Genomic DNA, 13997 nt, shown 5'->3' with positions numbered 1-13997 from the left:
GGGAGGTTCTGTACCATCACAGAACACACAGGCAGGTTTCTGTAAGTTTCTGTAACAACTGAAGCTCAGTTTTGTTAAAAGTTCAACCAAACACAATATAAGGAATTGTGAGGAAATAGTCTCACTAGAATTCCATTCAAGAAAAGTTTTCTAGAACTTAGTTATAATAAAGATAACATTTATTTACATTCCTTGACAAAGGTATTTGAGATCAGTTGCAAACACTAGTTGGACTGAACTTTTAATTTATTTACATTTAAACAAGTAAAATTCTGTAAGACAAACTTTGGTCATATGTCCCCTACTAGCTCAAAATAAGAAAGTGTGGCAGTTATAGCCAGATGTGAGACTTGTGTATGTAAAATCTGGTATGCTGAAAAGTCAGATAATAGTTAAAAAGCCCAAGGTAGTCATATCTTGCCAAGTATTCTTCAAGTTCACCTGAAGTCCAAGTAATCACCTGAAAGATAAAAGTATAGTAAGACTAAGCATATTAAAGCAGAAATATGTAAACGCCCATGGAGTATTATCCTAAGGCCAATGATGCCAACTGACATTCATAGTTCTACTGACTTTCACAGACCTTATTGAACTTTAAATTTGTGACTTAATAAAAAGTTACTACCATATTCTCTGTTAAGAAATCAATTAACATTCTTTTACTTTAATGGGAACACGATCTTTGTTGTAGGGGTAAAAGTAAGGGACAGATTCTTCCTGTCCTGAAGCCATGGATTGGCAGTAGAGCCACTGTGGCTGGATTGGTTTTCCTTTGCTTGTGGCCCCTCCTCCCTGGGATCTGCCACTGTTTTACTCAATGTCCTGAACATGCAGAACATTAGGCAAGAGACTCCTGTGAAGTATATCTCTGTGATGCCCAGTACCCTGCCTGCACAAACACTCGGAAGGTACTGCTTCTGCTGTTCTCTGCACCTTGTATGTGCCCTCAAGACTAACAGAGTGGAAAGATTATGAAATGTAAAGAACTAACCAAACACAGGAAATGTAACTATTAAAAGTGTTTGGGGTTTTTTTAAATGCTCAGATTACCAGCCTGTAAAAGCGTTTTTAAAGGTACCTGCAGTATCTCCAGCTACTCTGAGATTTCTTATGTTAAGCAATATTTAAGTACAAATGCGGGATCCAACTTGTGAAGAGACTGGATTGGAATGATGTTTTACTAATAGCGCACCAATCACCTGCTGCTCCTAGCAGTCCCAAGTACCCCATTGACCTGCTTGTACAAACAGCAGGCTGATCCCCTGCTATCACCTCTGTCTCCCTGCTCTGCGCAGAGGGATGCTCTCTTGCTTCTACTGCAGTCTCTGCTTATCACCACCACTACATTAGCCACTCCAAATTGCAGCATACCATGCTTTGCAGTGGCACATTTTTCACTGGAGGCTGCATTGCAGGGTGAGAGAACAGCCCTCCACACAGGGCGGGGCAGCTGGAACTGCAGGAGGGGGTGAGCAGCTGGGCTAGAATCTGTTGCACGCTCTTAGTAAAAGGTTGCTAATATCTGATATAGTGAAATATGTATTAACCTTTTCCCCCAACTTTAGAATGTAATTGTAGAAATAAGGAAAATAGTTAAGATGACAAAATAATGTCTATTACTATATTATTTTCCTATTTTTATATCTAGACTTTTTTTCTTACTGTGCTCAGATCATGGGAAGTTTTTGACATCAATTTGAAGTGTAGGTTGTGCTAGGTTTATAATTGTTTTCGCAAAACTTCCCCCCCCCCCATTTTACTAGTCAGCAAGCTTCCAGCTTTTTTTTTTTTTTTAATACTGGAAAAGCATATGAAATCTAAGCAGGGCAAACAGAAATACTATATACACAGCTGACTTCATATTTCTTCTCATCAAAGATACTAATTTTATTTTAGTAAGTAAGTAAAGCCACAGAAGTGTCTACCTAAATACATTTAAATCAATCTTAACTAAGGGTTACAATGCCATTTATCTCTAACCAAAAAAAAATATTTTTATACTTCACTTAGATATGGAAATTACCCAAATCCAAATCTGTAATCACACGCGACTGAAAATTGCACTGGAATTTTATTTTTAGTTTTGTTTATTTGGTTTTAATCGTTACCTTGTTAAGCAGTTTCTTTCAGCCTCTGAGATACTTTGGGAAAGAATTTTTCCTTTCTTCATAATCTGCAAATGCAGAAGCAATGGGATCCAAGTAGAAAGTAACAGGCTTTGATCCATTGTTCAAAGAGAAAGTTCCTGGAAACTTCCTGAGATCTCTCCCAGAAAAATAAGCTTGGAGTGTTCTGAAAAACTGAAGACAGTTTCCATTTAGAAAAAGGATAACCCCCACACACCTCCAAATGAATCATTTCCAATAATATTGAGTAAATATGATGGTTGCAGAAGGAGCTAGATTAGAATGGAGAAAACACAGAATGAAATGAAATCCTCCATTTTATCTGCAAGCAGGTCCAGCATGGTCACTGGCAGTTCAGGTTTTCTACACTACCCCAATCATTTGCTTCAGTCCTGAACTGAAACAGCTTCACCTCATAGCAGTTTAGTCACTCAGTGCACTTACTCTTGGCCTTTCTGCAGAGACATGCTAAATAGGCAGCAATTCCTACCAAATTCTGACATTAAAATTAATGGAACTACCTGAGGAATAAGGCACTTTCATTATGAGCAAGTGTAATCAGACCTTTAGGTCTTTTGTGTCTTGTGATGCACACACCTGTTAAAAAAAAAGATCAACCCATCAGCCAGTGATAAACTGGAGGAACAAGGCTCTTCCCATTCCCAATACCCTCAGTTGTGTATATCCATAGTGTGCATATTTTGGACACAAAGTACTTGTCAATTACATTTAACAGCTTTCGGTTTCCATATTAGGAAAATTATATCAGACCATTTCAAAGCACTTCAATAATGCCTCACATCTCTAAAATGTTACGGATTTGGTCAGTTTAAACTTACTACAGGTAACCCACCTTTTATAGGTTCCTTTTTCACGCTGTTTGTCCCCCAAGTTATGAAATTTAAGTAGACCACAGTATTAGAAATCCTTCAAACCGATGTGTTCCTTACAGTTTTTTTCAAGAAACCAATTACCAAATTTACAACTGTTTTCTTAACCAAAGGTGTACACTGTCACCTGCACCAAAGCCAATTTAAAGTACTCCCAGATTTCCAAACAGTTTTGTTTAACCTTTCCCTAAAAGTCATCTGAAGTAGACAGATTAATAATTAACCATTTTTACATTTGTTTAGAAGGAGACCATATATGCATTGTAATAAATACTAACTAAAATATACTTTACATATAATTAAACCCATCTTAAGCAACCAGAACAAGGGCCAGCTCAAATCTGTTTAACAGAACCTCTGATCCTTAATAGTTGAATATTCTTAGATGTAAATTAGTTGGCTTTCAGATCTTTATGAGCACACTCAAAGCCATTGTTCATCATTTAACTCAAAACAGTATTGTGTCCACAAAATACATAAGTTCAGGATTAGAAGAAAAATACCAAATCATGCTATTTTATTTGATAACATAAACTGTATTTTTATAAATTAAAATACAGCTCTTGTAAAATTAATGTTTACTTCAGACGGATAAAGAGAATATAATGTACAGTGTATTACACTAAAAATGTTTCCTTAGATAAAAGGTGAGTTTAGACTGTAGTATGTTCAAGTAGCTGATAATTTTGATCTGTACGAAGTACAGAATTATTAGCCCAGAAGTGTGGGCCCACTTCACTTTACATTTTTTTTTTTTTTTAACTATAAAAGGGAGATAAGTAATTTTTATAACGAAGCACATAAATACGTGAAAGGCAAACAAAGCTTAGGGTTTTCTCCAATGTATTCTGCAGTGCTTCCTTACCAGATCTCTGTTCCTGGGGTTGTCCAAAGGTTTCCACTTTTCTTCTGGTCTCAGAGGAGCCCCCTTTACCAAGCCCCACAGAATCAACATAGTGAAGAAAATCAGGAATACTGTCTTCCACATACTGAAGAGAGGAGCAGGCTGCACATAGGGAGGTAAAAAAAAACCAGATTCATGAATCATACTTAACTTTCACCACTCAGAAATGAAGCAAATGTTAATCCAAATAAATTATTTTAAATAAAAAATAACCAATGGAGGGAAAGGAGGAGCTACTAGGTTGGAGTGGGGTTTGTTTTTGTTTGTCATACCTATAACACACCTTGAGGAACAAAGCTTCCACCACTGCAATCTGTTATCAGGACCCTAGATCCCTTCTTTAAAAGGAGGATTAGCTCTGCACTTCCAGTATAAAAAATCCTCTAAATAGCCAAGTGTTTAGTGACAGCAATATGTCTTTTTGCACCATTTGGAATATGAAGGAATATAATTTGAAGCCCAGCTAGTTAAATTTTAAAGACTGGAAGAAGGAAGCTAAATGCAGAAGATATACTTAACAACAATTATATATAGAAATAAATAAAAAAAACTGACATTCACTCTCCTTCACCTGCTCCTTAAATGAAACTTACCAATGAGTTTGTCTCGGACTTGCCCTTTTTCTGGTTAGTCTGTGTGTAATCTGTGAACAGTCTGATCTCTCCACTTATATTTCTAGTGGACTGACTGTAGGTGGGTGTCAATGACGTTAGCAGTAGTTCAAAAATACAGTAATGATTCCATTTCCACCCAGGACATAAAGACCCTTGAGAATTTCATCGCTGATGCTCTCAAGGCCTGTTGCTACTGAATGGGGCAGCAGTCACTTCTCCTTATCCAGATATATCACTGAAAATTGGTGGGTGGCAAAAATAAGTTTAAAAAAAAAGTCCCTGCAGGGATGATAGTGGCTGTATCAATTTGTTACTTTAAACACGCAGTTCACACACAGTATTTCCATGATGATGATTATCACTAATAATTGTATCGGGCAGAATGGTTTCCCAGCTAGCTCAGCCAAGGAACATTTTTTTTGGTGCTGGAAAAATTGCATAATAATAGATACTTCAAAATACAAAATCATAACATTTGAATGCAAGTGTCAGCTGCACTCAGTTACAGATCACATCTACATATACTGTGTATACACATATAAACATCTGTGCTGTTTAACTTGGCCTTATGTTACAGTACCCCATTCATGCCAAAACTGCTGTTACTTCTATTTACAACTTCCCAATAGATTTTTCTCTCAACTATCTAAAAATTATCCTAACCACCGCAACTTAAATTTCAGCAGTAAATAGAAGTGTAGGTTGTAGTTGTGCTGGTCTAAGGACATAGGCATACAGGGTTCCTTGGGTAAATCTTTTATTAGACCAACTCAAATAGTTGGAAAAATTCTTTTTAGGAAGATTTTGGATTTAAATACTCTTTGTCAGGCTGAGGAAGCATCTGCAGTTCGTGCGCACTCTTCCTGGATGGAATGAATAGCAAAGAAGCCAGGTATGCATGCTGCTATGCATGCAAGACAGGCAGTCAGTGAAGATGCAAATTGAGGAGTCAATGGGTGAGAGACAGGGTCGGGTAAGCCGGGAGGAAGGGGAATGAATGTAGCTGGTAAATAGTGGAGACGTACCCAGGGAGTCAGATGGTAGGCATGTTATAATGTGTCATATATCCAATGTCTATATTTAGTCCATGGTTTTTTGTATCCAGAAGGTCAATGAAATTAAGTTCCTAGGCTCATCTGTGAAAAGTTTATTGTAAATTCCCTTTGAGGATTAGAACTGAGAGAGTGGAGAGAGAGTGGTTTTCTTGTGAGAAATGTGCCCCCACAGGTAATTGGATATTCTTGTCTTTAACAGATCTCCTGTGTGCATTCATTCTGGTGCGCAGTTGTTGTTTGGTCTTTCCTACGTAGGGCTTTTGGTGCATTGGATGAGATACAGCTGCACCTCCAGAAATGTAATGTAAGATCCAGGAATGTTGATGGTTCTGTTGTAGGGTGCAGTAATTGTGGGGGTGTTGGAGATGTGTTGGCAGGTTTTGCACTTCTTTTCATGGCATGGTCTGGATCCATTCAGTGCATTTTGTGCTGTAGAAAGTTTGCTTCTGATGGTGAGGTTAGTGAGGTTTGGTGTTTGTGTGAAGGCCAGGATGGATAGTTCTGGGAAGATCTCTTTAAGAATTGGCTCTCCTTCTAGTATGGGTTCCAATTGTTTGAGGATTTTTCATATAGATTTGAGGGAATTTTCTTGTAGGTTTCATATAGGTTTGTATAGGTTCAAGGGACCAAAATGGCCCCACAGTATGCCAAACTTTTTATGAGCCACCTGGAAGAAGAATTTCTCAAAGACATCTTCATCATTTAGACTGAAAACCTGCAATCTCTGATTGAGTTCCGTCAAATTCAGCTATCATCACCCCTCCATCCAACTATCTCTTGAATACTCTAGCACCAACATCTACTAGATGCAATGATCAGTATCCAGAATGATAAAATCCAGATCATGTTATACCAGAAACCCACAGACCAACATGAATATCTGCACAGAACCAGCAATCACCCTAAACACACTAAGAAAAGCTGTGATATAAAGCCAAGCCCTCAGATACTCCTGAATTTCCATTCAGGAGAACACTTGAGATTGCCACCTCACTAATCTCAAAAAGGCTTTCACTCTACAAGGACACTCCTCCAGGAAGATAGATCGCACATTTAAAAGAGCCACCTGGATACGACATGAAGAATTGCTGCAATACAGAAGGAAAACCCCCATGAGTCACACACCACTGGTTATGACATATCACCCCTTCCTTGAGCCCATACAAAAAATCCTCATACAATTGCAACCTATACTAGGAGACCAGATACTCAAAGATATCTTCCCAGAACTACCCATCCTAGCCTTCAAACAAGCAATGAATCTGGCTAACCTCACCACCAAAAGCAAGCAAACTTCCCACGGCCTGAAACACATCAAATGGATCCAGACCATGCCATGACATGAAATGTAAAACCTTCCAACATATCTCCACCACCCCCACAATTACTATACCCCACAACAGAACCATCAGCATTCCTGGATCTTACACCTACACCTCCAGAAATGTAATGCATCTCATCCAATGCACCAATTGCCCTGATGGAAAATACATAGGAGAGACCAAACAACAACTGCACACCAGAAAAATAGATTTCCGGTGTGCAATCAAAGACTGGAATACTCAATTACCTGTGGGGGCACATTTCTCACAAGAAAACCACTCTCTCCACTTTCTCAGTTCTAATCCTCAAAGGGAATTTACAAAATAGTTTTCACAGATGAGCCTAGGAACTTCACTTCATCAACCTCCTGGATACAAAAAATCATGAACTAAATATAGACATTGGATTTATGCCATGTTATAACCTACCTAACATCTGACCCCCCAGGTACCTCTCCACTATTTACCAGCGACATTCATTCCCCTTCCCCCAAGTCTGTCTCTCACCCATTGACTCCTCAGTTTACATCTTCACTGACTGCCTTTCTTGCATGCATACCAGCCTCTGGCTTATTTGCTATTCATTCCATCCAGGAAGAGCACACACCAACTGCAGATGCTTCTTCAGCCTGACAAAGGGTATTTATACCCAAAAACTTGCTAAGAAGAATTTTTCTATCTATTTGAGTTTGTCTAATAAAAGATATCAGATTTACCCAAAGAACCTTGTCTGCCAGAAGCAAATAGATGCTTTTCAAATTGGATTTGTTTTTATTTTCTAGGCTCTGATGATCATATTTGAATATATTGTATCCAGAGGCATAACTAGCAATCTTACTACCCTGAGGAGAGTAGAGGGAGGAGGGGCCAAGGACCCCACACTTTTCTTTGGCTGCCATTCTGATATACCCTCTAAATTAGTGTCTGATACTCTGCTTACACTGTCCTATCATACCAAAAGAGATAGTCCTGCATGCTAGGAATCCAACCATGGCAGAGTTCTTTGTCCTAAAAACAAGCACTAAAAATTCCTTACCCTATCTTTTATTTTCTGGCTTAAAATTAACTCTCTTTAAAGTTGCCTGCGCGAATATGACAATAGTGTGCACTGGTATTGCAATTCATTTTGAGGATGGCTTGTATCAATATGGCTGCTTGGTGCTTACCACAACAAAAACTGGGGGGAAAAAATGAATATTGGTCAAACACTACTGGATCTTTGTAGCCATCAAGTACTGTGCATTTGCCAGTGTCTATTTAGGGCAGCCAGCCCTGGGAAGTCTTGTGGACACATCCAAGAACTGAACATTGATGTCAATTAGATTTTATCATCAATGTTTGTATTATGTTGTGACAAGATGCATATCAACATTATTAGATTGTGACAAGAAGCATATACCTCTGTACTACATATTAAGACTTTCACCAAAGGAAAATTCATTGTACAAATCTGCCCATTACATACCAACATCAGCAACACAAAAGACCAAAGCACAAGTTTTATTTTCTGCAAATCTCAGTGAAATTATGCCATTGATTTCACCTCCCTTGAATGCTGATGCAGCATGGAACTCATTTAGAATTAAAATTGAAATAGAGTCAGCCTTAGATTTAGGTAAAAAAGACTATGCAAAATAAATACCAACTTGCAACACACTCAAAAGAAACATTTCTAGTAGAGGGTGTATGAAATGGGAGCATATTCAATTCAGATTTGGCCCGAATCAGAGACAGTGATTTGACTTGTTGCTTCAGATCACTGTCCTGTTTCGATTCGGCCAAATCTGAATCTAAAGATTCAATGCTGATTCAGAGAATTAGTGATTTGGCCATAGACACAGCTTTAAATGTTTTTTGTATGAACCTCAAGGTACTAGGCACAGCTCGTGACAATTGTGATGATGGGGAGGATGTAACATCCCACTGGAGTGCGGGGGGGGGCCTGCGCATGCTCCATGGCAAAGCTGGAAGTGGACCAGAAGTACTTCCAGTCCAGTTCTGAGTCCGCCGGAGAGTGTCCGGGGGCCCCACCCCCATCCTCCCCCCAGCTCAGCAATCGGCCACGGGGGGACCCCAGGTGCTTCCCCAGACCCAGGAGACACCAGCAGCCAAAATGAGAGGGCACAGGGGGGCCCCCAGCGCTCTCCCCAGCAGACCCGAAAGTGGACCGGAAGTGCTTTTGGTCCACTTCCAGGTCTGCTGCCATATGCTCTGCGGAGCTCCTCATGCTCCTGTGGGAGACCCCATCCTCCCCAGCATCTCAGCATTCACAAGCCACCTGCTACCTTGAGGTCTGTAAAAAAAAAAAAAACATTTAAAGCTGTGTCTATGTCCAAATCACCAAATCGTTCTGAATCAATTTGGAGAGATTAAAGGGTCCCTGATTTGATTCAGATTCAGAGATTTGGATGCCAAATCAGGCGGAATCTCTGCCAAATTTAATTAGGGACCGAAGCGTCACACAGCCTGAATTTCCAGGTCCTGGAGAAAGTGCATGACATACTGTCCATGACAAAATGAACACTTCTCTCAAGGCACATGCTAAGTCCAGATCAGCCAAGGGTGAATTACAATGAACTTTAAGGCAATGTGCTCCATCTTATTGGCTTAATTTATGCAAGAGGATTCAGATATCCCTTGAGAATAGTGACTTTAGAGGCATATATAATGGGGCCAAGATAGCCTTCAGTCAAGAAGGCTGCTCCAATTAAATTTCTTAATGAAGCTATAACAATTAATATACGTAGTGATAGCATAACACTAGGTGGTGCACTATTATCTCCACTCATGGAAAATAACTGTTTCTGAGGCTCAGCTAAATATTCTTTTCAAGACTCCATCCCAAGACTTGATACAGAAGAAGCTATAAATGAGCTTGATAAGACATAGGGAAGGCTATAACACAAGATGAAATACTAGTTGAAACACTGAACCTGGAACTATAGCTTTGGTAACACGACCATGTATTGCTTACCAACTGGAGGGCTGGGAAGGTACAAGACAAATGACACTTTCATTTTTATTTGTTTAGAAGTAATATACACACTATACACACATTATATATATACACATTATTCCCAACCCCCAAAACCTCTTGGCATCCTACCACCATTAGCAGCACAATAAATACAATCCCAATAGGACTAGTTTGCTGTCTCTGTGTGCATGAATACAAGTTTGTTTACCCAGCTCAGAGATGCTGGAGATTTGCAATTAAAAAAAAAATGTACTTGAACATTAACTGCTTTGTCCTTGTTAGACATTGGCAGCATTTAACTTAAGCAGTCTAGTGTTCAGATCAGCACCAGGGACAGCAATATTAACAGGCTTTGCCCGTTTTACGGGAATCAGGTTCTAGCCTGAATAAACAACATAATACCTGACTACACACTTAATACCCATGTCAAAAAGATATATCCTAGGTAAGGCACATTACTGTTGGGATGCACTGTGGTGTTCCATAGTGAAGGCTTCTTATTTTATGCCAGTTCCTGGAGGAAAGTTTTGATACTCATCAAGCTTTAGCACCAGCAATTCTGTTTATGGAGGATTTCTTAATTTTTTTAGCACGAAAGCTACTGTTATCTTTGTGGGTTTCCTGAAATGTCACTGGATGAAAAAGAGAATCACAGCATTCAGTAACTGTAATTAAATAACAGTAGACAGATTCAAAGCAGCTCCAAGGGTATCATCCAGCAGAGATTGTAGACCTAAAGAAGTAGGATCTAGCCAGGCCTCCAGTTATACTATACAGCATAGAAAATCTAATTTAAAACCTATGGATGTCAACAGTAATTTCTTCCATAGCTTTTAGTGAGAGTTGGATCCTAATGCCAGCAGCCAGAGTTGAGACGTACAGGGTGTATTTACATGTCTGCTTTAGTGAGGAATGGATTAATTAGCTCCACAGTAAAGCATAACCATCTACATGTGTGCTGGTATTAGGACACAGTAAACTAATTAAGTCTGCCATAACATAGCACTGTTGAGGACAGTACTATCTTACAGTGGAGTAATTTACTGCAGAAAAACACATATAAATTCTGACCATGGGCATAAACAGCACTGGTCAGCCCAACCAGCAAGGAGCCTGTTCCACCCTGACTCAAATTGCTGCTGTCCCGGGTGAATGTGTAGACATTATGTCTGGGAGCAGTTTACTCTGGATCAAATTGTTCCAGAGTTTATTGTGTCACATTAACTGCATATGTAGATGCACTCACAGAAAAGTTAAACAAACGTCAAATGCGACTGGCAGTTTTAAACACAACAGCTTATACATCTATCAAAATAAGCAAGTGAATGATTGTCATGTGTATTTTGCCTACAGGAACACATTGTTTTATTTTTAAGCCTCACCTAAGCAAAACAATTAATAAATCAAGGGCTCACTGCCCATTCCCAGCCACAAATAGCATCTCTCTTGGGGAGGAATACTGCTGACTACAGGAGGGATTTTCTGTTTTCATTCTGTTTTCCAATGTGTGTGAATATCTGATTCTTGTCCGATGCTGTTGTGAAGCAAGTTCTGCTTCCATAGGTTGTATGTCCTATGGATATATGGGCAGGGGATCTTTTCTATATGTTTATATAGCTCCTAGCTCAATAAGGCTTGACTTTGTTGGCTTCTGGCTTGCACTGCAAATGATTATTTTTCAATTGTAACCAGTACCATTTGTTTTTCTGTTTGCTTTTGCACTTGTGGCAGGTGAAGATTGATCTGTCATTCCAAACCATACCTATTCATAGACTTCTTTTCATTATGCTTTTCAGAAGCCCTAAAATGTTTCCAAATTAAACATTCAGGCTGAAATTGAGCTGTTGTGTTAGAAGAAAGCTATCAATGGCTTAGCTCAGAGATGTTGCATACATGGGCCAGATCCCACCCAAGAAATTATTCCATCTGGTCCACTAGTAGCCCAAACAATTACTGGAATTTGAAGCTAGGGGGCATGGCCAGGTACAGAATTTAGGGTCTCTGGGCCCAGATGAACATGGCTTTCAGCAGGAGAGGCAGCAAGCAAGGGCTGTACAGATTGAAGCCTTGCTCAGATCACTGCGCCTGATTTTTGCTGCCGCCATTTAACCCATTACAGCTGCTGCTGGCCCCATTAATCCAGCCTGGGGTCCAGGTGAGTCTGACTCCCCTGGCTTAACTAAACCCCTGTGGGCAAGGGAGTTACAGGACTGGGAGGGGCCTCCTGGAGCAGTCCCCTGTGTTCACAGACAATCAGCTGCCCCAAAAATCCCCAATCACCACTTAAAATGAGAGAAGGGGAGGAACTACTACTCAGAGCACCCATCTGCATGGTCACTGGAGTATTAGTAGTATTCTAAATACAAATGCCTTATTAAAGGGTACTTACTAGTACTTCTATATCTCTATTAAATATACTGCACCTAAAACCCCTTAGAACTGCATTAGTCTTTTTTGCAGCCATATCAATCTGGCAATTTAGGGCTATCCTAAAATTGACCAGTACTTGCAGGTCCCTCTCTCCCTCTAGTCTGTGTGCACTGTATTACAATGAAGTCCTTGTGATCAGCCCTGAGGCAGGGCACCATTTGTGCCTGCCACTTTAAGACCAGAGCCAAGCAGCCAGCAGGTGCCTGATTGCAGCAGCCATTTTGACCCTGGTTGCCTATATAAATATATCAATTCCCTACTGGCTGGCCAGGCAGCAACATTGCCTGGCTGATTGTATCATCCTGGAGGTAAGGGAGGAGCTGTAGGGGATGGTCTGGAGGCTCCTGGTCCTGGGCATGACCTAAAACTGCACCCTGCTGGGAGTGGGTGGCCTGGTGGCACTCTCGGTGGTGGAGCCCCCAGGAAATGCCAGGCCAGTTACCACCCTGGTGAAAGGCAGGTTGGGGCACCTCAACCCGCAGCCCTCACATCTGGGTGGGTCACCTGCTACTAGGGCCCAGAGGGCAGACCCTAGGGAAGAGAATGGGGCTAGAGACTCAGACTTGATCGAGAGAGTACCCTCGACTGGTCAGTGCTGGGGCCAGGACCAGAACAGTCAAAAGGGCCAGGGGCCCACTGTGAGGGATGCCCAGAGCTAAGGGGGTTTCTGACTGGCCTTGAGGGTAAGACCAGGGCCTGTATGGCCAAAGGTCCCAGGAGAGGACCACATCCAAGAGGGGAAAATATTTTCAGGGAGCTAGATAGCTTGAATGAAGGTGGGATAGGCCACCGGAATGGAGGGATTTTGGGGGAGTCCTGATTAGACAAGTCTGGGGCCCAGTATGGGGCTGGTGAGATTAACATCAGCAGATACCATCTGCGAGGCATGGGCTGCAGTGTAGGGGAGGAATGGAGCTGCAGATAGCACCCCCTGGCATCGGGGCAAGAAAATGGGTGGCTGCCCACCAAATTAAGAATGTTAATTAATTAACAACAAGGCATGGCAGGCGAGAAGGCGGGCGGTTGGCCCAGAAACAGGTGGCCAGGCCAAAGGTAAATCGGCCCCGAGAAGACCCCCTGTTACAGGCTCCTAAATGCATGATTTGGCACCTCATATAATTACACAATTGAAATTCTAATCCTGCATTGTATATTATCTAAATCTTGCTGTATTACAATCTGGTCCTCTTCTGCAATGGCATTCTCTCTCAATTTAGCATTATCTGCAATTTCATGAAGCTATAGTTCCCATAACAAGGCTGCAAACAGAAATTTAAAACACAATTTGTTCCAAGAGCTCTTGCACCTAATAGCGCTAGTAATTGCTCTCCAGTCTGACAGCTCTTCTTTCATTATAACAGGCTCTCGTAGCCAATTCCTTGTCTACCTCATAATTGTAACTCTGATTTCTGTTCTCTTCAGTTAAGCCAGTTACCCAGGAGGCACAGTATCAAAATCTTTGCTTAAATCTAAATAAATTGAAGTCCTAGATGCCAATTATCCAGTCAGAGAAGAACACTAATTAGCCTGACACAATTTTCCTCAGATAAAACCATATATGGTTTTGTCCCATTTTCTTTTTACTTCCATATCTTTGATAATTCTCCACTTTAATATCTGTTCTAACAACTTAGATAATCTTGAAGTCAAGTTAACAGGCCTGTAATCGCTTGTCTCTC

The 13997-nt window shown here is 40.6% G+C and overlaps 1 protein-coding gene across 1 annotated transcript; it reads right to left on the bottom strand.

The window, feature by feature from the left end:
• Positions 1-239: 239 nt before the first annotated feature.
• Positions 240-4348, bottom strand: C4H2orf66 (chromosome 4 C2orf66 homolog). The gene is made up of 3 exons (XM_090041236.1): positions 3882-4348; positions 2109-2300; positions 240-460 (listed from the first exon to the last, which is right to left on the bottom strand). Exons 1-2 carry the CDS (start codon positions 4062-4064, stop codon positions 2127-2129), a joined length of 357 nt encoding a protein of 118 aa, XP_089897362.1. The 5' UTR covers positions 4065-4348; the 3' UTR covers positions 240-460; positions 2109-2126.
• Between the last annotated feature and the right edge of the window lie 9649 nt (positions 4349-13997).

The sequence above is a fragment of the Crocodylus siamensis genome, chromosome 4, assembly GCF_052110815.1.
Source record: "Crocodylus siamensis isolate JL-2025a chromosome 4, ASM5211081v1, whole genome shotgun sequence".
NCBI classification, from domain to species: Eukaryota; Metazoa; Chordata; order Crocodylia; family Crocodylidae; genus Crocodylus; species Crocodylus siamensis.
The sequence above is the reverse complement of the archived record's forward strand: the minus strand, read 5'-3'. Positions and strand labels throughout refer to the sequence as shown.